This window comes from Mastacembelus armatus, chromosome 24, assembly GCF_900324485.2.
Source record: "Mastacembelus armatus chromosome 24, fMasArm1.2, whole genome shotgun sequence".
In the NCBI taxonomy this organism is placed as follows: domain Eukaryota; kingdom Metazoa; phylum Chordata; class Actinopteri; order Synbranchiformes; family Mastacembelidae; genus Mastacembelus; species Mastacembelus armatus.
In genome coordinates, this window is record NC_046656.1 from 18,724,150 (window position 1) to 18,751,133 (window position 26,984).

The window sequence follows — 26,984 nt, forward strand, 5'->3', positions numbered from 1 at the left end:
TAGTCTTAAATTGCCTCTTTTTCCCTTTCACCCATCATGTTGACAGACGATCCAATATTTCAGTTTGCCTCTGTAATTTGCTGTAGAAATACCAAGGCAGCAAGGCATTGTGACTCAAGGGGCTGTTGGTTTACAGTACCATTACACTGAGAGAGGGCAGGAACAGAACAGCCATTATGTTCCCAGTTCATGGTGCGGTCAGCAGTAGATCTGATGATGGTCACGTACTGGGTCCAGCCACGTAGGGGTTTTCTCTTCTAATGGCAATAGTTCCAAGTCTCTACTGAATTACCCTTAGAACACTATATGATGGATATATGACAGAGCACGAGTTGCTTAAGAGAAATCAAACACTGACGCTTGTGCTTGTGTCACACTGCAAAGGCCATTTTAAAGATCGCAGATTGGTTCACATATATAATGTAAACTGATGAGGAAGTGGTGACCCCCTTTAATTTGAGAGAGCACTTAATCATTTTTAGTTTTGTCCTCAAATAGTATGTGTTTTAGATTTTTAGCTTATTCCTGCACTTGTGCACCCAAATTAGTGATTTCCATGACAGTTTTGCCTTTGTTGGATCACATCACAGTACAAGTCAACATAAAAGAATAAAGAATGAATGATCGAATCCTTATCCTCTTCTTTTTCATCTATTTCAGCTGCAGCACAAACAGCACAATGTCCATTAGGCTAATCCCAACACAAACTCACACACAACCGCACTCTTTCAAATTTACCGAGTCGCTTTTCAAACAAATACCTGTGATAACACTTCACTGCCTCCCAACCCATTTTTCTCTCTGGCTTTCTTTTCTCTTTTCTCTCCTTTTTTGCCTTTCTTGTCCCCCTGCATGTGTATGTTTGGCCCAGGAAGCAGCCTTCTTATCTGAACACACAAGCCCAGTGGACAGCCGGGTAGCCTGTGGAAGCTCAACTCCGGGTAAACTTTGCCTCAACTTTGAAGCCGGCTGTGTGAGTGCTTGTCCTCGGGGCTGCCTGGAGCACTCAGCACCGGTGGCTCTCCAAAGAGGAGGTCAATGGGACAGGTAAACAGGAAGTGCCAGCGCGGTGATTGACAGCCTGTTTAGACACAAAGAGATGGATACTCGGAGAACGCTGACAAATCACCACTCACACACCGGATTTAGAATATAGATGCTGCGGGGCACATGGTTGGTTTCTCGTTCACTTACTCCCCTTCAATAATTGCTCTTTAGTTTTTCTTGGTTTTTTTTTTTTATTAGTCACATTCTTTTTTTTAAAAAAATACATTTTCTGCGTCTTTATAACAAAATGGGACATTAATATTTCATTAATGCTCACAGGGGCAGTGATTTGCATAAACAGCTAAATGTTTGTTTGTGACACAGAACTGGTTCATTTTCTGACGCTGCACCAGAGGAAGTTGCTCTTTTTGCCCTCAAACATAATAAATAGTAAATAATTTTTAACCTAAAAACTCATCTCTCCACCTTCTTAGTCATAGTCCTGACTCTTATCAGCTTATTCAACTTTCGGACGGTGGGTTTCAGGATTAGTCTCCTGTACTCTGGCCTCCGTCGTTCCCATGCACCCTGCTCACAGGCCAGCCACAGTCTGGGTGGCAGACTGGGGTCTGGGGCTGCAGCTTGCTCACGCTAATCACGTTGATTATTGCGATTACAGACCATTTCCCCCCCTAGTGTTACTGACCTGGATCTGACAGGAAGTCCTGGTTGCCATAGGCGATCCTTCTTCCTGTTCTCCTCCATCCAAGTCCTAACCACCCAGCCCTCATCCAAAAACACCCCCTCCTTTCTTCTCTGCACTCAAACACAATCGGTCCCCGAGGTAACTTAGGAACGGTTTCCTCATCCCATTGCCAAGCAAGTCATGACCAAGAGGTTTACTAGAAGCTTGTGCATGCACACACAAACAAACACACACACACACACACACTAATTTCGTGTCTACTTTTCCTTTTCAGCCAGCTTCCTCTTTTTCATTAAAGGCTGGCAGTGGGATAAAGTTTTCCCTGCTACCGTGTGGCCAGCAGGCATGCAGATGTTTGAGCCCCGCTCCTTGTGTTTATCAGCTCACTGTGGCATTTCATAATCTACATTACAAGCCCCGAACAGATAAAAAAGCCTTTGATTTGGGCCTGATTTCCCCTTATCCACCATGTTGCATTTAGCACAGTGATTACAGAGTGTGATTATGAGTCTCTGTGGCCTTATGTAAATCATCTGGGACCCCCACACACAGAGGTTCAAGCTCAGATGATGAGAGCTCGCCTGGTCAGGGCAAATGAGAATGAAATGTTCAAGGACATAAGAATGTATTTTACGTTAGCCTACCTTGCACTGAGCAGTACTGAGGCTGACACAGACTGTTGGGATAGTTCTTATCTGCACTCTTTTCCAAGAAACCACTGTCAGACATATTTTTCATTCCTGGCAGCTCTAAGTGTTACTCCCCTGTGTGGTACTGTATATTATAGTCAATTTGACCTCATATCTGTGCAAGTGAGTCACAGAATATTACAGTGTTACTGAGGCACAGCCCTATCAGGTCTCTTTGTTAATGGCTCTTACATAACAGTTCTCTCCTAACACCCTAATTAGGTAAATTTTAAGGTTCCTACTGACAGACAAAACAGCAAACAAAGGGAGTCAGGTAGATCTCCCTAAACTGTATTTACCTAGGGATAGTATGCTGAACATGCATGTTCTTTTTCTGCAATGCCCTGCAGAAAATTTCCCACTTAAGGTCTGTGCTGCATAATGAGTCTCTTCTCCCTGAGCAGATCAATCGATCTTCAGTGATTTGACATGTGACATTTCTATGGCCCCCATCAACATACATGAACACTGATATCAGACAACTGCATTCAACTCAGGAATTATGGGTGAACATCTCATGCCTGTCCACCACCCTTACCTTCTGTTTAGCTACATAAGTGGCACGTTGCTCCTTGCTCTGGTGCTGAGCTCACAGAGAGAGGTGAAAAACAATGAACTGATTAATGTGGCAATGGCATTTTCTCCTCAACTACATCCTTGATGTGGTGCATTAACACCTGCAACACACATGACACCTGAACTATTAGATGCAGTCTCCTCCGTTGACAACACCAGAAGGTTTGGGGCTGGGGGTTTCAAAGGCGAGAGGAAACGTTGGCGTGACCTCACACCGGAGGAATGTACCATGAGCCTTAATTGGTTGGACGATCACATGATGAAGGTTGAGAGTGTACTGGGTGTCTGTTGGGAATTCATCATTGTAGCAGATTGACAGCTAAGCATGATCAATGATGACCATACAGGGTGGACTGTGGGGCCAAATGGGGCTATTAGAACACTATGTCCCATTGTTGGGAGTACTGTCCCCCCCCACTCCTCGCCACATCACAATCTGTTTGTGTCTCTCTTTCCACTACGTGCGCCTTTCTGTGTGTGTTAATCACACATCTTACAGCTACGTGGGCAATGTGAGCTTCAGACTGCTGCAGGTGACATGTCTGTGACTGCCACACACACACACACACACACACACACACACACACACACACACACACGGAACAGATGGAGCAACATGGTCTGTCTGGCAGATTACCTTGTTGGTGGTCAGACCGAACCTGATGCATACTGCTCCTCTCACATACTGCGCCTCTTCAAGATCACCAACTGTCCTTTTTTAGTGAGAACCACAGTCAACAAATACACACAAACACACACAAGTAGATGTGCCACTTTTTTTCCTTTCCCTCATGTACCTCGTATGAGTTATTTATATCCCTGGCTTTTAGTTTTGACCTTCAAAAACATCAAAACGTAACTTCAAAACTAAAGTAGCTAAATTTAAAGTGCTTTGCATAAGTTGTCACAGGAGACATTTGTATTAGTCGAAGTGTGTGATGTTGCTGCAACTTGACATTTTCTTTCTGAGAACAACACTTATCCACCGTGGTTCTTGATGTGGCAGGCTGGACGATTTCTTTGAGCTTGCCGGAAGGAAAGCTCAAGGGAGATCGAAGCGAGTGGGAGGCGGAGAGCAAGGAGGGCTGCCACATGCCTGTCAATACTCCACTCGAAGCCAATTCCACAGAGGCATTCAGGGAGGGGGGGTGGCAAGGGACTATGACAATGGCAACCCCCGTACCCCCAAAATCAGGACTTCAAAGGTGGAGAGGCGTCTTATTGAGTGAGTGGGAGCCCACCTCCTGCAGTCATTTACATTTCATTAGGACATAGCTGCTTTTTAGCAATGAGGCTTTTACACATATACACATTCCATAATGTGAACATGCCAAGTGCTGCTGCACACACTTTATATTAGACACTTATTAATTCAGGTAAACAACTTCCGTTTTTTTCTGATAATCCACATTTAAACGTTTGAGTGGAATATTTCGCAACACAACCTGCTCAACTTTGTGTATAGTGACATTTCACGACACACAGTATGCACTGCATACCTAACCAAATAGCACAATCACACTCCTAATGTGGAGAACAGCAGGTGAGACTTTGCTGACTCACTTCTTGTTCTGTTTAATGTCCTAAATCTGCACAGATTCATCCAAGGTGGGACAATGCAAATAAAAAGTGTGTAGACAAACATGTTGTCTTTAACTACGTTCTACAAACATGGCTGTGTAACTCTGACAAACATTTGGACTTATGTATCATGTAAACATGTATTTACATTTCTGTTTTTATTGTTGTTAATGGAACATAGCAGACAAGATTTTACCGATAATAAAGTCATTGAAATTAGTCCTGCCCTTACCAGCTACAGCATGAAGCTTACAATTATTATCCAATAACAAACTACTGTGATATTGATCTTCTGTATGATGACTGCTTTTATTTTTGGCACTTGAACTATGTAACAGAGGAGTCCTGCACCATGTTGTTACTTTTTCAACTGAAAGTCCCGTTTCCACCACTGCGACTCCACAGCTGTACCTTCTCACATAAATCTACACAGAGTAGACATACGCATGTACACAGAGACAGACACACACACACACACACACACACACACACTGCACAAAGAAATGTGGGACATGCATGTTGTGTCAACAGATGTGGCACATCTTGAGGGGTAAAATTATGAGCGGAACCTGGCGCTCTGAATAGCACAGGAGGGTCCAGCACAGGAGGAAAGAATCACTCATCGCAGAGACAAATGGATCCTTTGCCCACTGATAGCTGAATGCTGTTAGGACAGCTATTCTTCTGGACCTCTGACTTCCTGTTTAGGCCAGGGTTCAGCAAATCACCAGTGATATCATTAAAACGGTGCCAACAAAACCACTTCCTGTCAACACAAACATTCGCCTCAAATTTATGTCCTTGGCTTCCTTCTTTTCACCTCTCAAGCAAATAATTGTCGGTGCTGGACTAAATAACCTTCTCTTCTCCTTTCTTGCCTTCTCCTCTCTTCGACCTCTTCCTAATTCTCGTAAGTCATGCTAATCTGACTGGAGCGGACCGACAGGATGGAGCATGTTGGGAGGAAGTAAAACCAGCGCATTTTCTTTCTCTTCCACACTGCACAACACTGATGATGTCGGGGGTGATATATCGACCAGAAGGCTGGGAGCCCAGCCCTTGGAGGAGGAATGCATTTATACACACACACACACACACATACAAGCACATACGAATGCACACACATCAACACACATGCAAACACACTGGAGGCTTCTCCTGCTCAAGGTGTTGAAATGCTTGTAAGTCTTGAAATGCTGGTTGAGACGCTGAGCTCCTCTTCACACACCGTGCAGTCAGAGACAAGAGAGCTGACAAATGGATGCGTTGAAACATATTAACCAGCTCCCTTTGTGAGCAGACAAACATTTAGTCTGGCTAATGACCCCTGAGGATCAAAACAAATGCAGAGAGATAAAGATGGGTGGAGGGAGGGGTGGGGTGGCGGGGTGGGGGTGCACGAAAAGAGCTCATTGACCTCCAGGAAGGTTTAGCAGGGTTCACTAGGGCCAAGGGCTTGTTTGGTGCTGGGGTTAGGTGTATATGAACATAACACAGATGAAAGCCAAAGGAAGTGAAAGCATCAAATACCTGTTTTTACATGATGGTGGCATTAAGGAATATAGGGAACTTGCATAAGTCCTCATGAGTGTGTATATGTGTGTGGTGAAAACAAATCCAAACGAAGACTTGGGTATCACAGTCTCCATCAGTGTTCATCACAATAAACAAGTCATTTAACACAACACTATCTCGCGCCTTATCTTCCACTCAAACCCACATCAGCTCTCTATCACAAGCCAGTCATCCTGCCGGTAATCTTATGCTCGTACAAAAGGCTTTATCGGTGCTTCTATCACAACTAACCAACAGCTGCGCTAACACATTCATGACAAAACAGACTGTAGTTCATTCACATACATACATGCAGCATATTCACAAAGTGTCTGCTGAGGTGTTTAGAGGCACTAAGTGAGTCTGTTCACTTGTTTGATAGGGAACAGGTTTAACTGTATGATATGCAGTAAAACTTAAAATAATCAAGCTGTTGTATTATACACATGATACCATAACTAAAGTTGTTTTACACACTAACAGACAATATGAATCACTTTCTGAGAAGTGAAACTGCTAGACATTAAACGTAAGAACATCAGAATTCATGGAGTCACGCCACCTGATGAATGCAGATCTCACCCAACACCATTTCCTTTAGCTGTTGTGTGCTGCCCTCTGTTCACCAGCTGGTGGCTAGCTTTATCTGTGTGCTGCACAGGTAGCAGACGTCACACTGAAAACAGCTGTCGCCCTGCCCGGAAATACTGTTTTAGGAGTGAGAATGTTCAAAAACAGGAAAGTTGTGGGTCAAAAAAAAACAAACAATGAGCTGAAAGATGCTAAACCCCCTGCTGTGCTGAGGGGAGTTGCAGATTTGCTGATAATTCTTTGTGGATTGTCTCAAAATCTAGTTCCAATTTAGCAAGCACTCTCACACACACAACAATGTGCAGACGTGCGCATTCCCCATTAAACCTAATATTGCTTTAAATTCAACCAATGTAAGGAAGAAGGTGTTAGAGAAATTTGACAAAAACACGCATTTACCTGACTGTCCTGAAGAAACAGACCAATGCTTGCCAAAAAGACATGCGAAACATGACTTTCCACAGGATGTTACATAAACTGCGAGGCTGTGAGAATGTGTTGATGGACTATTAACAGGGAACTCGCAGAAACATCAGAGAAGAATTTCAGTGACACGACGAAGCACCAGTGAAACATGATAACTAACAGCTATTGAAAAGGAGTCTCTCTACTGGCAGCAACAGAGGAACATGACTGAGTGACGGACAGACAGATATGATCAGTCAAGTCAGTCTTTGCTTATTAGAACAGGGATTATTTATCAGGCTGTGGCTCGCCTGTCTGTGTAACTGACCCCCACATCAACATCAGTCAAAAAAGGCTTCCTTCCCCTGATTCATGACCCTGCAAACGCACCAAAGCCACCATTTCTCTTGCAAAGAGCAACAATAGGCCTGTAAAGCTGTCAAGGCAAAAGTGAATTTACGTGCAACACTTTAAACAGTCGGGCTTAACGTTTCTCCCAGGGCAAGTCAGGAGAGGTTTTTGAAAATGGGTGTGGAAAAAAGCCAAGGGTGCGTATTTCATCACAATACACTGTCCAAATGACTCCGGACAAACCAGCAGGGACGTTTTCACTGGGATCAGCTGGATCGTGTTTCTGGTGTCCATGACATTAATCCATCACTCATATTGATTTCCAGTTGATCATCAGACCTTCTGATAACGGTCCCCTACAGGGCCAAGCTCACTGATCCCCGGTTATGACTTGATCCATAACTCGTAATGAGATCCATGCAACAGCAGAACAATTACCTCTAATTTTACTCTCTTATGGGAACTGCCAAAGGCCGCAACTGATCAATATAATCATTAAATGAATATAAATCATTAATATGAACTCTCCAAAGAGGTCTATGAACAAAACGTCATAATACCCGTTCTGTTACGCCATGCAATTATCAGTTTCTCATCTATACCTCTCACCTAACAGAGTGTGAGATGCTTTCCATCTCTGAAGATGTTCCCACACAGTGTGGATGCCTGGTTATCATCAGCATGACATTTCTTGACGCATTCTTCACCTGTTCCACTGGTAGATAACTGTATTTCTTCTCACTGATGTGTCCGGTATTTCCTCATCAACAGCCTTCAACAGCACCAGTTGCACCAGTTGCAGGAAACCTGTACGATGGCTCAGACTGGGATGTGATATGGCTACGTGAGGATATGATGAGACAATGGCGACGATACTAATTAATAAGATATATGCATGAAATCTGTGTGTCCTGGACAAATGGGATGAGCATTGCTGTAAAATATTCTGCCTCTTTTCTATGCACAAAGAGTTGTTTCCAAAGAGGAATGTGCTTTTTCAACTGTCTCCAAACTCATTTTGCTGCTGTGACAAAGAAAAGATTAACCTGAGTGAAACGGAGTGCACCAGAGATCCCGGCAATAAGATACAGAAGCATTAGTCAAGTGGAAAAACTGATATTTATAGGCTCCATGAATCATCTAATGTGCCTGTTTAATTGTACAGGTAGACTCGGAGGCATGCACGGTTGGAGTTAGAAGGCAAGATCAAACTAGGCCGACTCCATGACCTCGTTCCACAGCCACACTTCTGGCACTCTCAGAATTCTGTATAAAAAGGCCAAAACACTTCCTTGACAAGTTTATTCTTCTCAAAATAGACTTTATGGGAAAATGTGCCCCCAAAATAGAACGTGGGAAAACAAACAAATTTTCCCAAGCATATCTGTCATACCGGTTTATATTCAAAATAACTTTTTAAATCACTGGAAAATGGTTTCGCTGTAACTATAGCAAATTCATCCAGATATTCAAACAGGCACATAAACAGGCAGCTTAGAAATATTTTACAAGGCACAGGTGAGTGGAGGTAATGTGATGACTATATCTATCTACCTTATGTACATCTATACATATTTATATATAAATCTGCCGCTGTCCTGTTTTACACAAATCAATGACACCAGCTCACCTAGAGACACACACACAGATTTCAAATACTGCTATGATGTATGTGCTCTCTGACCCAACAGCCTGTCCCAGTGTCACTGCGGCACATTTCGCTGCTCGTCTCTGCACTATCCACTGGGGTGACTTATGAGGCTTTTATCAAAACTGGCCTAATTGCTTAACCATCCATATCCCAGTTCAGCGGTGAATGGTGGGAGGGAGACTGGACATGCCATAACTAACATAAAAACAACAGGCAAAGACGCCAGCATTGTTCTACTTCTGACGAGTCTGCCTCTCTCTGCGTCTGAACGTCTATTTTTATGGTATTTATCTATCCACAGACAGCCACGCTGACAGCAGGAAGCCTTTAATGAAGGAGACTGCAGGATTTGTCTAAATATGGAGCCATAATTATTAGTGTGAATTAAGAATTGAATATGTTGTGGACAACTAGAGAGTGTGTGTTTTCCGTGCACTGTATTTCCTTGCATCCATGTGGGTCGGGGGTGGGGGGTGTAAGAGCTCGAATGATTTGATTACTAATCAGCTACAATCAGACATAATGATGATCTCAACATCTGGGCAATTTTAGAGCAAATCAGTGAGTTTGTGTGAAAACATTCATCCTTTTGAGTGTTTTTCCTTCTCTGCCCAGACGATCCAAAGCAGCACAGCACCAGCACTGCCCTGTCCATCTGCTTATTGTCTCAAGTGTTTACTCTACCGCTCTATAGAAAACAAGCAGCAGTATATAGCTTCCTGTCTTCGCCTGATCTGCACAGGCCAAAAAACAACTTTCCCTTCTGTTCTCACTCCCACTCTCTGCCCCGTTTCACAGCAGAGGAAGCTGCTCCCGTTGCTGCTGGAGGGTGAGAGCCGAACTGTAGTTTGAGAAAAAGAGAGGATGGAGCCTGTGGGGAGTTTTTGACTCCCAAACCCTCTCCACAGTTTCTGGGAGCTGGCTAGAAAGTCCCAGGGAACTCCGTGGATGAAAACAGCTGCAAATTCTCACTTTTCAATGGATGTTTGTTTGAACTCAACCCCAAAATAAAACAAACCCAATATTTCTAGATGCACCGATTAAACGTCTTCCTGGTTTCAAATAGTATTATTACTAAATTCATAAATCTCAATTTCTTGTGATATCAGTTCTATGTTTTAACTAAATTCAACAATTTGTATTCAAACTGATCAAATATCAATATCAAATAATTGATTTGTTCCGTTTGAAGTGTGGGAATAAGCCTAGAAAGGAATGACATTATTTATGTTTTTCAACAATAACAATAAAATATTGTCATTTTAACATTTTCCATCATGTGTTTGAAAATATCTGCATACTGACATTCTTCTGCGCACAGCTGGAGCGCAACTTGAATCCGTTTTGTAAACGTTTTCATGGACTCTGTGAACGCCTATGACTGTGTACATAATTACAGATGCGCCATTCCTCCTAAGCCGTCATTAGAAAAGGGAATGGGAATGACTCCAGGCTACAACCACCGCTTGTGGTTACGTAACATGCTCTTCTCAGATCCTGTCGTTTCCCGGAGACAGCTGAAAACTGGCCCGTCCTGCACCGCCTATTGTCTGAAAAAACGCTGCTCATTAAAACTAAAGTAATGTTTGTTATTTTTTTCCCTCCAAGTGGCATTTTTTCCTCTCATTTTGGAAAAATCCACTCGGTCTTTGTCTGAATCGCCTGTTCTGCTGATTGTGCCCGTCTCTGCTGCTGTTTTGCCCGGTGTCCGTGTGAGGGCGCAGTGAGGCTTTCAGCCGGGGATGCTGTGGCCCTCAGACAAAAGATATTTCGAGCTCTACAGGAGGAGGGCGATGGGCTTTGATGAGCAGGAGAATATCTCTACACATCATTGTTTACACCGGTGTGTGTGTGTGTGTGTGTGCGCGCGCATAAAAGTGCGTCTGATGTGGAAACACTAAAATAATTGACGGGAAACGGGAGAAATTCTTCAACCTCGAGAGTTTCACAGTATTTGGACTAATGCAGCCCAGACTGTGTCCATTTTTACACGCACTGTTTTAGAAAGATCAATTAACTTTATGAAAATACAGCAACGGAAACTGTCAGAGTTTAATGTCGAGTGTCATGTTGATGGTTTAATAACTGCGCCCTGCACTTATACGGTTCAAGCCCCAGGGTCAACAGCAACACCCAGCCTGCTGCAGTTCCCTTGAGCAACATAAGACATCAAATCAGTGAGAGCCCTGGGTTACTCTGCCTGTTCCACAGCTGATCCGAGGTTTCACAGTAATTGGGAAACAAAAAAGACAGTTTGCCCGAGGAAATTAATAATATATACTCTCTTCTTTCCTCTCTTAATTTCTCCTCCCTTTCTTTTGTTTCCTTCTCGTCTCCTTTCTTCCTTCCTTCCCTTCATAATCTTTCTTCCCCCTTGCCTTTTTTTTTTTTTTTTGCACTGTATAGACTATTTTCTCGATTCACCTTGAAAGAAAGATCCCAGCCAGCCTGTCTCCCGTGCTGCATCAAACCCCAAGCGCGACTGTTCCAACCCCCCCAAGCCCGGGAGGGAGGAGTCTGCTTTGCTCCTGCAGCAGTGAGTGTATAACACTCTGCGACCAGCCACAATGTGTGTCAGAGGACTGTCTGTGCTCCCAAAGTAGATGACTGCCTCAAATCTAGTGTCTGTAATACTGACTGCGAGATAGGAGAAAAACTGGTTTACACATTATCATCCCAAGTCAGGACGAGGTGAGCATCTTATGATTTTGGAAACGTGTTGCTACTTTCCCATTTTCTCCTAAAACACAGTGTCTGTTTGGTTTGATTGTTGTCATTTCATTTATTTTTATGTAGAAGCGCTTTTTGTGTCCTGATCACATTTTCTGGCTTGTTCAGTCAATGGTGAGCCAAAGTGTCGTTTTGCACAGTTTGTGCGTCACGGTCACATTTACGCACATTCTCCTGTGAGAATTGTGTGGCTTTTAAAACCCACATAGGAGTCAGGGTGGAATTTAGTGGGCAGACTGTGTGTCTGTGTGTGGGCTTTGACTTATCCTCTTCCCACACTGCAGTTTTCAGGTGTGATAGAAGGGAGAGCGGACTGGCCTAAAGTATCTTTTGTTCCTTTACAGGTTTTTCGGTTGTGGGATAGAATGCCGGCGATCACAAGTAAAAACTCCGATTTGGAGTTTGACTCTTTGCAACCGTGTTTCTACCCGGATGAGGACGACTTCTACTTCTGTGGTCCCGACTCTGCGCCACCGGGGGAGGACATCTGGAAGAAATTCGAGTTGTTGCCCACTCCGCCCCTCTCCCCTAGCCGAGCCGCGCTACCGGGGGAGCCGGCGATTGCCTCCCCGGAAGTGGACCCTCTGGGGTTCGGCTTAGGAGACCCTCTGGACTGGGCTTCCGAGTTACTACTCCTGCCCGAGGACGATATCTGGGGGGCATCCGACGATGTGGACCTGTTCGGCTCCGCTTTGGATACTAACCCCAACAACATCATTATCCAGGACTGTATGTGGAGCGGCTTCTCCGCCAGGGAAAAGCTTGAACGGGCTGTCACGGAGAAACTCGGCAAGGCTATTTCCACGGCCACAGCCGGCGGCAGGAACGTGTGCGTCAAGGCGCCGGAGGTGGTGAGCCGCAGCTCCGTGTCAGAGTGTGTGGACCCCACGGTAGTGTTCCCCTTCCCCGTCAACAAAAAGAACGGCAACAGGGACTCATCCGGGACAGTTAACACATCCACAACCCACGAGAGCGCTCCCAGTGACTCCGGTAAGAATATGAAGATGCGCTGAAGCCTTTGTTTTCATATTTTAGGATTTATTACAAGAAAACCCCCAACACTTTGTAGTTATTATCATTGTTATTATTGTTGTTGTTTTATTATCATTATTATTATTGTTGTTGTTTATTATCATTATCATCATCATTATTATTATTATCATTATTATAAGCCCAATACTATATTTAATGGTAGCGACTACAGCTTGTTCATATGACTGCTCCATTATCGGATTACCTCGTTACATTCCATGCACACACAACACAAGTGGAGTAGTGACACAGTGAACCAGGTTTATGTAATCACCAGGCTCTTCATCCGGCAGATGGCAGTGAAATGGAGAATTGTGTGCCTTACTGAACTCTTTTGGCCTCTGAGCCAAACAAAAAGACACCCCACACACACACGCACACACAAAAACACACACAGGCTACACACACACTGGCTGCAGCCGGATCAGGTTATAGGAAGAGAGGAAGGAAAATGTTCAATAATGTGACGAGCTGATAAATTGTCGTGAAAGCTTCCATTACGCAGTGATAAACTGACGCTCACTACGGACCGTCTGTACAAACTACCGCCCCTAAAATTAGCCACAGGAAAGAAATTGGGATTAAACTATAATGAAAAAAGGAAGGATACAACAAAAATCACACATTGAAGAATAATATGTGAAGCAGTTGTGTGTTTAAATTGGGGAAATGAGTGCGGTGTGTGTTTAAGACCATCTTCCATCTATTAATGCACATGAGTTCCCTAAACAAACACTCGCGAGTCCTTATCAGCGTGTTTTCGCTGTGAAACAGTAGTACAAAGGCCTCCAGCTTGGCACAGAGGCCAAACTCAGCCGGCCTTGCCAAACACCTCCTCCACCGCGAATAAAGGAGGACGGAGGAGGGCCATGGCTGCTGCTTCTAGGGGGGTGGCAGCTTTGAACAGGCGCTCTATCTCGACAGCTGTCTCCCTGGCGCCGCTCCAGCTCCGAGGCTTAGAAAGGGTGGTGGTCCGATCGCCTGCCGCCCCGTCATCACAGTGGCGCTTCAATGCGCTTCCGCCGCTCGCAGTATTAAGAGGCGTCCTTCTTTATGCTGCACGCGTTTCTTACTTTCTCATCAAAGAGACACAGCCTCTAAAGGTTTCAGTGTAGATTTATCCCTACTGACAGGCCAGTCTTCCTACTTAAGAGTCTTTGTATGGGAACAAGGGACCCCCACCTTTAAAAACAGCAGCTGTACAGATGTGAGGACTTCACAGGAGAAGGAGCTAGAGAGTTGTCCTTCTAAAGAGAACATTTTATTTTTTAACTAATATTTTATCTCCAGAGACAAGATTTTTCTGCTTTGTCTCCTATTTCTAGTCCCCCCAGCTCCAGTAAACACTGAGCAGCTAAATCCCAGCCTCACATGTGGCAGCACCGGCCACGCCCCCACCCAGCTGTGCCCAGCCTCACTGTATGTATGTTGGTGTGTGAGTAGCGATAGCGTCCTGATGCAGCAGTGTCTGAAGTGGGTTACTGTAAGCTGTAAAATGCCACACTCTTCAGATGCTCCTGAGCTGATAATGAGAGTCATTATCACAAAGGCATTTCAACTGGGTCTCATGATTGGCCACTTCCTCTCATCATCAGAGGCGCCAGTGGATAAGTCTCAGCTGCTCAGCTCCATTTCAGCACAGGTATTAGGATGAAAAGCTCAGCCGGGAAAGAAATAAGATTTTAAACTTCATCAGAGGCCAGAGCTAAAAAGTTCTAAATGCCTCTGGTACTATCTCACAGTCAGCCCAGCTGAAGCTGCATCGATAAACCCGTCTCGTCGTCGTCTTGTCTCAGTGGAGAAGATTAAGAGAAGTTTTGAAGAAGTAGAGAGAATGAAAGGCAGAAATCCAGCCTGTCTGCTCAGCGCTGGGACTGAACGTGTCAACACCTGCAGAGTAGATTAGCTGAGGAGTGACTGACACTAAGCATTAAGAGGTTTCTGCTTATGCAAACGGCGTTGAGCAATGCTCTCGCTCCCACGCTTACTCTGTCTTGATCTCACTCACATACTGTTTATAACACTCACCATACACGCCTGTCACCTGCTGCTACACATAGATGACAGAGTGGGAACAATCAAGTCACTCACATTTCTGTTTCTTTCCCCAGAAGAGGAAGATGACGATGAGGAGGAAGAGGAGGAGGAGGAGGAAGAAGAGGAGGAGGAGGAGGAGGAGGAGGAAGAGGAAGAGGAGGAGATTGATGTGGTTACAGTAGAGAAGAGGCGCTCGACAACCAACAAGGCATCACCCATGACATCAGGCACCGTCACCATCTCTGTGCATCCCAAGAGTCAGGATGCAAGAGGAAATGTCTCAGGGTCCGGCGTGGTGAGCCGGTTCGTCAGCCGAGCTCCTCAGGAGCTGATCCTGAAGAGGAGCTCGGTCCACCAGCAGCAACACAACTACGCAGCCCCCTCGCCGTATGCTTCAGATGACGACCCCGCCCCACCTCCAAAAAAGCAAAAGACATCAGACGCCCCACGACCTCCCACCAGAACCATCTCTTCATCTTCCTCATCTTCCTCCACATCCTGCTGCTCGGTCAGCAGCACATCAGGGGCGCGCAGCAAGCGCAGTGCGAGCGGAGACAGCAGCCCACGTGGCTCCGACTCAGAGGACAGTGAGCGCCGGCGTAACCACAACATCCTGGAGCGCCAGCGCCGTAACGACCTGCGCTCCAGCTTCCTGACGCTGCGTGATCACGTGCCAGAGCTGGCGCACAATGAAAAGGCAGCTAAGGTGCTGATTCTGAAGAAGGCCACAGAGTACGTGAGCTCGCTGGAAACAGAAGAGATGAGGCTCCAGCAGGAGAAGGACAGGCTCCACGCCCGCAGGCAGCAGCTAATGCGCAGGCTGGATCAGGCCAGGACTCGCTAACAGACAACCGCTACAACACAGAAACACATATACCCTGGATGACCCCCTCCTGTCCCAGCCCAGTCTGTCTGAAACACAATTAGACACATACTTACAGAGGTCTATACACTTATGCACAGACACATAGGCCTGCATATCTGTACATGGGCACACACAAACAACATCTCAGAGGACGTTACCTTCAGATGCTGACACACACCTGGAGGAGCGGGAGGGTGGTGGGGGAGTTGCTGGAGGGATGCTCGGACTTTCACTGCCGCCACTTTTTTTGCACATTTGTTGACGTTAAGAATGTTTAGGGTTTACTTTTTCAATCCAGTCACATTGAGGAAAGATTAAAAAAAAAAAAAAGGGGAAGGAGAGAGGACTCTTCTTTTTGGTCTTCCCCTCCTCTGGTTTTTATATCATTTCTATTTGTCTCTTGTTTTTGTTTTTGTACTCACTGTGACACCAGCCTGGAATCAGGTGATTCCCACAGGGATGGGTGTTAGAGGGCACTTTGCTTGGAGAGTTCATGTACAAGAAGCAGTGCACACTTATTTTGCCTTCACCACTGCAAAACTGAAGAGACTATGACGACTGAGGCGTTATGGGTCACATAAACAATACCACTACAGGTTCTCTTTCTCTCACTCCTCTCACACTGGTGCTCAAGCCAAGTCAGTGGATATATAACTGTGCACCTTGCTATCTGACACTTTTGTATATAACAATAGAATACAAAATACACTCAGATCTGCCTTGTTTTGTAATACATTTTGTCCTTGGTTTTTTTATACATGTCAGGAAGCTGCCAATAACTAGACTGGAAGTTTATATACCTTTAAAAGTACTGTAAGGCCTCGATTTTTGAGCGTCATGAAACTTTGTAATATAACATTATATTGTTTTCTCTTCTCTCTTTGCATTGTATCATATTACTAATTCTACACACCTTTATGCTTTTAGTGTGAACCTGATACATACTAAATTTGATACTTATATTTTCGTATGAAAATGCGTTCTCAGTAGATATCACTTTATCTCATCATTTTTCTTCTATCTCAAATTCTTTTGTACAGCAAATGTGTTCTATCCTCATGTACCTGGCCCCTTCTCTTTTCTCCTCTTTTGTTTATATTTGTATCTATCGGGTGCATAAAACTGGGTAAAAGGATATGAGATGTTTGTTTTTTCATTTTTAAAATGTACATTTAGTGCTGCAACTCATAGCACTTTGAAATACCTCATTTTGAAAAATAAATAGACACCATAAAATCCACATCTTTGTCTTTGTGGATCTGTTGTTATCACTAAAAACTGCAAACATCACACTGAACCTCTGCCCCCTTTGCCTCTCAGTGTCGTCTTCTGTTTATTTTTCTATTTGCCTCCACATTTCCATATTTGTTTGGTTGATCTCAGAGACTCATCCGGACAAAGAAATAAAGAGTGTGTCTTCTGAATCCTCTCTGTCTGAGCGCCCCGCGGCTATCTCCCCCTCAGTAGCCTCTCACACCCACCCACACACACACACACCTACACACACACTTAAAGTGCACACACAGAAACACACGTATACACACACACGCCTCTCTATTTCCATCTTTCACCAACATGGCTCTTCCTACATTGTTCAGGCTGTTGCCATGGAAACTGGAGCAGCTGCTGAGTGGCAGACACCGAGAGTGAGTCTTTTATTTGTCTGTTAGTAGTCTGTGTATTTCTGCCTGCATGTGTGTGCGTATGAATGCAAATGTCTGTATGTGTGTCTAGCTTTTGTTCCCGTCTGTGTGTGGCCCAGGCGCCTGATATCCCCGACGTTGTGCGCTGCTTGCCACGATGCCAGGACAAGGCTGGATACTGTTTACCAACATCAGCCACATGGCTCTGGCCTCCTCCCCTTTCTCCTCCTTCCCTCTGTGCCGAGCTTTAGCCCAAATATGTGCCACTCAGAAGTCTGGCCAGCCGTTCTCTGGAGATGGCTGAAAGAGAAATCTGTTGCCATGGTCTGAGTAGCTATTCAGCACGACAGTGTGTTCGCAGGGGGAAAGAGAAAGAGACTTGCTGAGAAGGGAATTAACAGGACATAAAAACACACACTGCTGATGACTTTGATTAATCCTTTTTACCTATCAAAGCAATGACTGCATGGCACCATATGACATGATGACACCTCCCTTTTCAGCAAACACTATACAGTATAAATACTACACAGAATACAACACACATTTCATATTTCGTCACATCAAACTCTTCAAGACCCCATGCAACAGATCCAGAAGTATGTGCACTAAGGAGGAGACGGTGCTAAATGAAGACTGATCACTTTGTTTTGGAGCTGAAACAGCCTGACTGAGCCTCTCCGTGGGGTCGGGGAACTGCTGGATTATGTAATGGGTGTGTGTGATGGGCCTGGTGTCTTTGTGCGCACACTGTACATGTGTTTGTACGGGATAAGAGTCTGTCATGTGTGCGTGTCCTCTCGTGGGACTTCCCCTTACCATCTGCCTAATGGCTTATCCTGCTTGGTTATAGGATGACAACAAGTTCATGCACAATAAGATCCCTCAGAAAAAGGATCAAATAAAAAAGCAGAAAACAACTTACCACGAGCAACAGAGGCAGTTTGCTTCAGATGATAAGATTAACTGTGACATTTAATAAAGGATCTAACACACACACACACACACACAGGTTCAATACTGCTTAAACACACAGATAGCAGTGGCAGTGTCCAGTGCCACATTTCACACCCACACTCTAGTTGCTAAACAAACACCACATCGTACACCTCTCAGCTGTGCACACAGGGTGCCTTTCATTCTTCCTTTCAGCACCCAACACACCTCCAGCTCTCACGCTTCAACAGCAGTTAAGGTATCTACTCTGAAACGAGGCTAATTATTTTATAAGGGAGTGGATGTTTGAGGAGTAGCCATCTCCTGCTGCAGGTTAAAAGGGACATATGGCCATGGCTTTTCCCTGATTAATACCCATTATCCTTCTGCCTACTGACTGCCTGACTGGCACAGCCCAGACACACACACACACGACAGCTCTAATGGGCTTACCCTCCGCAGATGTACATAGAGAGAGATAACGCAGCATGTTTGCGTTTTTCATGTGTGTTTATCTGTCAGTCATCTGTCTTGAGGTCTTCATTACCACCGTTATTAATTGATAACACTTGCCACAACATTTCTATTGTCCTGTTGGACACTGGATCTGTATTCAACATGTTAACCTTCCCATATGGAGGAAACAATGGCAGTTGTGTATGTGTGTGTGTGCCTGTACACAAGTGTGTGTGCCTGCAATGTGCCCAGCTTCTGCACAAAGGCATGCCCGTCACCCACGCACTACACTGGGATCTGTGTGTGTGTGTGTGTGTGTGTATGGGGAGGGGTGTCGCCATCTGTTGTGGGGTCCTGCGTGGTCGCAGGTGCTCAGAAATGGTGTGTGTTGGGGTTGTGGAAGGTAGATGAGCCGAGCCTGACGCAGGGAGGGTATCAAGGGGGTATTGGGGCAGAAAACGTGGATGTGTGTGTTGGTGAGAGATGTGGGGCAGTTCCTCGAGGGAACCCATTGCCCTAGCTAAGTAATACGCAGCACTGACAAAGAGCTGCGGAGCTACAGTAATTGCAGAGCACATAGTGGACAGGGAGGCAGGAGAGGGAGGGAGCTAGGGAGGGAGGGAACAGGAAAGAAAAGGAGGCCTGAGTGTTTGATCAAAGTTTACCAAAGTCTGAGGAGATTTGCATACAGATGGTACTGTAGCACGGCCCCCGGAATACCTTTCCCTCTCTTTATTTTGCTTTTTTCATCTCTCTTTCCCTTTCTTACACACACGCACACAAATGTAATAGGGTTTCATTGAAGAAACCATGAATAGCCTTTCAAGGGCATGTTCTGGGGGAAAAACAGCCTTGGCTTCACTACACAGCATCTAGAAAATGAAAGAAAAAGTAGTAAAGAAAAAGAGGTAAAAAGCAATAGAAAGGCAATGATTAAGAGTGGGACTAGAACAAGAGACAATGGTAACTGCATGGAGGAAAGAAGAGGGAAAGCGTCTGTGAAGCACTAATTATAAGAACTTCTTCACCTAGTTTATCTATCTGAAGGTATTAAATACACATATATTCATGTATATTTCTATGCTGACATCCATTTATTTCCTCCATTCATCATTTCCTCTGGCTCAGACTCAGCTCATATTGATTTTAAATGCCCCTGTGCAGTCGCTGATCGCATAAGTGACGTCCTCTCATGAAAGTTACATTTCTTAGAAGCCACTGTTCATAGGCCGGCTCCATGCAATTAGTGTGCAGTGCCAAGTGTCCCCATAATGCATCTGTCAGCACTCGAGCTCCTACATAACATGACATCTAACAGTTAAAACCACAACCAAGCCCAAAACCAGCCTGAACTCGCCATCAGCTGCTGCACTCGAGTGTAACATTAAATTAGGTGATCAGTGTCTACGCTTTAATGTTTTAATCTCAGCCAACTGAATCAACATGCTACACATCTTAGGTTTGCAGACACCTAGCTATTAGTAAATAACATATTTATATACCACTTTTCAAAACTGTACTAAAAAAGTGCTTTACAGAAGGCAGAAGAGAGATATAATATAAATATAATGTAGTAACCATTACCTCATTTTTCTTTTGTGGCACCAAGCTATACGGACAGACTTGGGTTGATGTGACAAACCCTCATAAAAACTGCAAAGCTCATGTTAAAGACACTCCCCATATCAATCTGCAGGTCCTAGATATCACAAATTCCAAGTCTGAAGTGATTCTTTCATGTGTGTCTCCACTGTAAGAAAAAACAGGAGGGGGGGGGGAACACAGAGCCCTAATTCTGGAAAATCCACAGCTGTCACTTTTACTGTGACGAATGAAGAAATTGCTCGTCACCCTGACCCGAAACTATGGCCTTTCAGCCAGATGTTAGCTACAGACTGCTGTAACTGTCTGTTGTGTTGCTGCATTTCATCTCAGCCTTGGTGCATTATGGGTGTTCTGCAAAACACCAAATATATTGTGGTGAATATAAATGAGCTGCCTGTATATACTAGGATTCACACTTTCAGCACAATATATTAATGTAGCAGAAACAGCTTAAAAAAATTAAGTCTTTCCACTCAGTGTGTGTGTGTGTGCATTAAAAGTGGGTTTTATCCAGTTTGTGTGTATGCAAGTACACACTCTCTACCTCCATGCATGTTTATGCATATATGCATGTGCGTGTACTTATGCGATTGTGTGTGTTTATTTGCAGTAATCAGCAGGGCGCTTCTGTGTTTGTACATTTGTACCGAGATTGATTCATGACTGCTGCTCCAGAGGAAACGAATAACAAATGGTTTTCTGGTCCAATAAACACAGTTTCCCTCTAAACTAAATTAGACTAAACCAAACCATCCTCAGCGAGCACCTTCAGCACACAGCTGAATGGATGGCCGGCCGGGAATCTGTCCTGTACTGTGGTAAAACTCAGTGAGAGACATATTGACCGAGGGCTCACTGTGGAGTGGCGGTGTCACCTGAGGCCTAAGCAGACCTTCCAGACTCCCTGGTGGTTCACCTTAGCAATCAGTCGGTTTGTGTTTGAATGGGTCCATGTTCTGCTGCTACATTTTTCAAAACCCAACCCCATGGGGCACCTTTCTCTTCTATCAGTCAATATGTTGTCAAAGCTTGAAGATTAGTGTGTTCATGTGTGTATTTAAGGGGCACTGACAATCTCTGTGCCCCCTTGTCAAACAACAGTTATATACTTTTAGGGGTCTACTGGGGGCTGAATCTGTGTTTGATTGCTGGGAACACTTGACGTTTAAGCCTAAATCTTGGCTTTTGCCATATATGAGATCCAAACTGTACAGATAGTACACACTTTTCAGATGTTTTTGGTACCATTTCAGATGATACATAGAAAATGCTCTTTCATTAATGGGTCTAGTCTTTCTGTTAAGACTAGAGGGAGCAGGTTTTCCAAAGAAAACTAAAATAAATAGAGGTTTGTAAGTTCATAAAATCTTCGTCAACTCCAGCAGTCCAGCCAGTCCATTCATTGACTGACCCTCTCAGGCACTGCTGAAGCCTCATGATGTCTGTGTACACTGCAAATCCCTCTTTGCATGCCCCTGGGGGGTGCACATGGCCTGCATTGGGGGTGAATGCAGGATGCACTGAAGTAGTGGAAGCGGCTGAGGCACATTTTGCATGTTCAGCAAGAGTCTCCCTCAACTGAGAAACAACACTGACTTTAAACAAGCATCTGTTTTTATTCTCTAGCAGAAATTTAGGAAACCATTTCCTGCTCAGTTCAGATGAGTCACATTTGAAACTGCCAAAGAAAAAATATGACATTTTGACTTTTGCTATGAATATTAATGATTTTTGCTTTTTTTTTTTCTTTACCAAAACATGCTTCATGTGAGTACTGATACTGCACTGATAAATCCTGTATTCTTTAACTGCAAATAAAACTACAGCAAAGCAGCAAAAATAATACTGACAAAGCAGTAAATTCTCCTTCAGATGAGCGACACCAAACAACTATCGCTTATTTCAGTTGCACGTTCTGCTGTTTTATAAGAGAGCCACTCAAAACTGATTTTTGTAGCTGGAGTCCACCTTAAATCCTCACTAATAATGCCTCTTAGCTGACACCAAATAAGATGTAATCTTATTACCTCAAGGCGTTTGCTGCAGTCATTTTCTCTCTAAATGAATGCAACACTCAGTTTGAAATCTTAAAGCTTTGAGAGGAGAGGATCAGTCAAATAGCAGGCAGCCCTGAGGCAAAACAGCCTAGAGAGTATGCACAGAAAGGTTATTGACACTTTGGGGATGAACTTGCTCCTCGACAGTTATCTGTCGGTTTGATGGCGAGCTGGAGTGCAACAGGGCAGAGGGGCCAGGCGGGGCGGCAGAATCCTCCGTAGGCGCCTAGCTGACACATGTGGGACAGAGCTCAGTGGAAATCGGGTTAATGAATTGTACAGAGGAAAACGGCAGGGTTGCCCGTCTTTCAATATCCCCTTGTCATTATCAGTTGGACCAGCACTCATCTGCACACCACTGGGAGAGGGAGAGGCAGGGAGGTCAGTAGGTGGCATATCTGGACCTGTGAATAGGCTTTTAAACAATAGACCCTAGACGTGTGTAAGACAAAGCAACTGCTACTGAAATGTCATTTTCAATTTTTAATGGAACTAAAAGATGTCTCTGTCTCTTTGTGATTGTTCATGTATATGATTTACTGTGAATATAACTATTAAGTACCTTTTTTTTTATCTCTCTGTATGCCACCCTAAGCCAACCTGCTGCTGTATTTCTTTGAATCCCTTTTTGTGAGAGTATTCTCTGGTGGGTATTTGGTCCATGACCAGTCTATTACAGGCTTGTCTGCATGGCTGTCACTTCTCTCTGATGGATCAGTGAGCTCCAAACAGAACCACCAGCCTCAATTTTAATAACACCAGCCTGTTTCTGCTCTCAGCCCCAACGCAGATGCACATCACTGCTTTTATTAGATTGGCTTAAACCCCTGAGCTCTACTTGTACTTCCCTTCCCCTGCAGTTGTTACTGTTCTTGAAGGGTGTGTGCTGACAAGTCGAACCTGATGAAATTAAGCTTTTAATTAAAAATGAAAATTTGAAGGGACAACTCACTAACCCGAATCCAGTCTCTTCACACACATAATTCACTACCTAAGAGGATGAAATCTATTAGCATATTTAATTGGTGGCTTATGCCCAGCTCTTGTGTTTGACAGCTGTTGAGTCAGACGATGGCATTGTGCAAATATGAGTCAGTGCACACTAATCTAATCAGGGAAGCCTTGGCTGGGGATTGAGTTAGCAGTTTTGAAATCCGTCAGCAAGCTCTCAGGATTACACACAAAGTTAATTATGGAAGAATTAGATTTGGAGAGGACAACAGGTTTATCGCTTGTAAGGGTTAGGTAATAGTATTCAAATGCCACGAGCTGATGTGAATGAAGACCGAAGAAACAGTCCACAGAGCACGATGCTGTGGTATCTCAGGCGTGACATTGATTACTTTAATTGTTGGGCTGTGAGTGGAGAACATCATTGGATTTGATTTACGCCCCTCCCCCAGATCCAGTCCAGCTCTGCATTGGTCATCATCAGACATCCAAACTACATGGAGCCTTCAACATCTACCAGAGGTTTTATATCAAACAAATGCATTATTTTATCCCTGGGGGCTTGGTGACTAAAAGTCATCATGGATCCATCAGTCAGACACCAGTCAGACCAGTCTAATCGGATCCTGTAAGGACTCTGCCACAGGTCTGCCTTCATCTGCTGAAGGACATATAACGTCCTGTCACACCACATTACAGGTAGAGTCTCCAGTGGAAGCTAAAATGGCAGTTGGAACAGCTGCAGCAGTAAGACCTCACCCACTCAAAGTTCAATCAGACAACAGGAAGGTTTACTACAGGAAGTCTATTCAGCACATATTTCCTCTTTTGTTCCTCTGATTATGTCATTGAAAACATTGATAGTGATTAATTTGCGTCATTGGGATATTCCTGGCACTCCATCAACTTCTCTCTCTATGTCCTTCTCCTGTCTCTGTTGTGCACACACACACACACACACACACACACACAAACATTTAAATAAGACATACACACCACTAAAGCGAGTGAGCAACGGGCTTCATCCATCACTGATAATGGAAGAGGACATGGAAGAGGACAGCTGTGTGTACACTCCCCTCTCTCGCCATCAAACCACGCTTGAGGCGGATGGATAGAGGGGTGCATTTATTCTGCTTCTGCCTCCTAATCACACACACCATCAACCTATAATACTGTCCTGCAACCTCTGCCCCCTCACAACATGCCCACCACCCCCGATTGCAGAGAAAACCCACCCAGGGGCCATGCCCAGGTGGCTGTGGCCTGCACCGGACTGCGCGGTGCCGCTACTGTATATGGCTCTAAATCTACACCGGGGCCGGAAAAGGAACCAGTCACACAAAGCTGTGAGACACACACAGATCCATACACATTCACATCAGAACTAAGACGCCGATGCTTTCATGCAGACTTACACATGCATTTCTATGCATACTATCGTTTTGCATCATCCCTTTTATATACACACACATGAATACATGCAAATGAAACAGAGATGTATTGTTTAGAGCTGAATTAATGAGGAGACAGCAGATGCTGTGATTGGTCTCCAGAAGAATGTGGAGTGTGTCAGGGCTCCATTCTGACTGATGACTATGATTTAACACACAGCATTGAGTACACATAAGTGAAAGTGCATTTGATGCACTGTCCTTGAACTACCATATTTAACATATTTAACCATGTCAGAGTCATGAGAGCATACTGCAATGTAGTAATAGCAGAAAAACCATCTAAAAGCCAGTTAACCTCTGAAGCTCTCTGGTGTGGTTTGAGATCCAGTTCCTTGTGCAAGACCGCTTCAGTTTGACGGGAGCCACAGTTTGCTTTCACCAGCTGCCAGTTAAAAGTGCCTTTCACCCAAATTTACACAATGTAAATTGTTTTCAAAGGAACAATGTCTTGGGTAAAAAGTGGTAAATCAGTCAGCACAACAACCATTGCTACCCTGAATTGAAAAATTACCCAGAGTTCCATGGTTCGTGGTATACATGTTATATATTATGGAAAAAGGTGGTGGTAGTGGGGTGGGAATATGCATTGGTAAATAACTTGAGTTGAGAAAGACACAACAAACAGTATTAAGAGAATAGGTCAGATTAATATGTCAAGTTTTTTAAAAAGAGGTAAAATAAAAGACTCATTTCTATATAGCAGTTTCTGTTTCTAGCGCTATGGGCAAATTAGCCCTTTAAAGCTAACAGTGAAAAGCATGTGCTTCTTTTCTGTGAAGCTTCTGGATGATGATGAAATCGGAGCATCATAATTTGTCATCGCTAATCCACAAACAGTCATGTTTTCGTCATGATCACAGTAACAATGGGCTTTATATATTTAGATGAGTCATTTTCACATATTTATCACTAATCTCTAATCTAAACAGCACACTGAGGTCAGTTCCAATAAATCTCCACAGATGGCAAGCCGATGTTATTCAATTAGCAGGTGATGGGTAAGGGTGGAACCCGATACCCAACAAAACACCAGTCCAGCACACTCCCTCCTATAAAAGACACCTGTCAGAAACAAGAGCCTCCTTTACCCCGGCTGTTAAAGAAAAGCACTCTCCTTGTCTCATCATCATTTAAGACTTAGGCACTTCAAAGCTGGCCAGGTACAATAGCAGTGAGCAGGCTGCCTTCAAAAGAACAGCACAAGTTATGGTGGGGTGGCAGAGTAGAAGAATAGCTCTGTAAATCATAATGGAGAGGAAAATATAAAAGACGAGGCGGAGAGACGCAGTTCACCTGTTCTCTGTAACACAATCACTTAACGATCCTCAGGGCGCATTGTAAGGGAGAGCGCTCCTGTAGCTCGCGCCCTTGCTTTGTGCCCCGCTGGAGCACAGAGATCATCTTCCCCCTCTCCGCAGACCCCCTGACCTTCTCTCTGTTCCACTTACACACACACACCCATCAAAATTACCCTTACTCCTCACAGATTAAGATCAATGTCATTCATCGGGTTTAGAGTATCAGCCTTTGATTTGGACTAGAGAAAGGGGAAGGGAGGGCACATGGGGCACCTGGGAAAAAAATGTCTTCCATTAGATGTGGATGAATGTGGCCTCTTTGCCTTCCTCTTGAACTTATGTGTCCTTTACATGAAGGGCAGTTGGTCTTTGTCAACCTACTGCAGGTTAACACAAAACCAATTTACCGATGTAAGCAGGAAGAGGAAACTTCAACAGTGGCCAATAGGGCAGCAGACAGTAAACAGGAAAACAAAGGGCAACATATAAAGGTTGTGTTTTCCTAAAAGATGCTGCAGTTGGTACATGATTTAGAAAATCAACAGCAGAACAATGTTGAGATCACCTCTTACAATTTTAAACCATGAAGACTTTAGGACTGTAAAAGTTATCTAGACACTGGAAAAGGTATTTTTGAGTTAGAGAGTCCTGTACATCCACAGACACAGCTCTGAACAACAGTTTATAAACCCCTGAGGTGTGATTTGTTTTGTACTGTAACTGGAAGGTTATCACAGCTGCAGTGTGCTGTTCCTCTGTCTCAATGCCTGTGAGGTAAACGGCCAAAGTAACACTACACTGCACCACAGGGACTACAGGGTATTCT

General features: G+C 44.3%; 1 protein-coding gene across 1 annotated transcript; it reads left to right on the plus strand.

Moving 5' to 3' along the window:
- The first annotated feature begins 11,650 nt into the window (after window positions 1–11,650).
- On the plus strand, window positions 11,651–16,995 carry mycn (MYCN proto-oncogene, bHLH transcription factor). The gene is made up of 3 exons (XM_026319391.1): window positions 11,651–11,782; window positions 12,166–12,811; window positions 14,965–16,995. The coding sequence occupies exons 2-3, from the start codon at window positions 12,187–12,189 to the stop codon at window positions 15,732–15,734; spliced, it is 1,395 nt and encodes a 464-aa protein (XP_026175176.1). The 5' UTR covers window positions 11,651–11,782; window positions 12,166–12,186; the 3' UTR covers window positions 15,735–16,995.
- Window positions 16,996–26,984: the final 9,989 nt, after the last annotated feature.

Bases quoted from the DNA above. Each gene is read 5' to 3' on its own strand.
- mycn (XM_026319391.1), top strand. From the start codon at position 12,187: ATGCCGGCGATCACAAGTAAAAACTCCGATTTGGAGTTTGACTCTTTG. The intron at 12,812-14,964 runs GTAAGAATATGA...TTCTTTCCCCAG, and splicing joins GAGCGCTCCCAGTGACTCCG to AAGAGGAAGATGACGATGAG.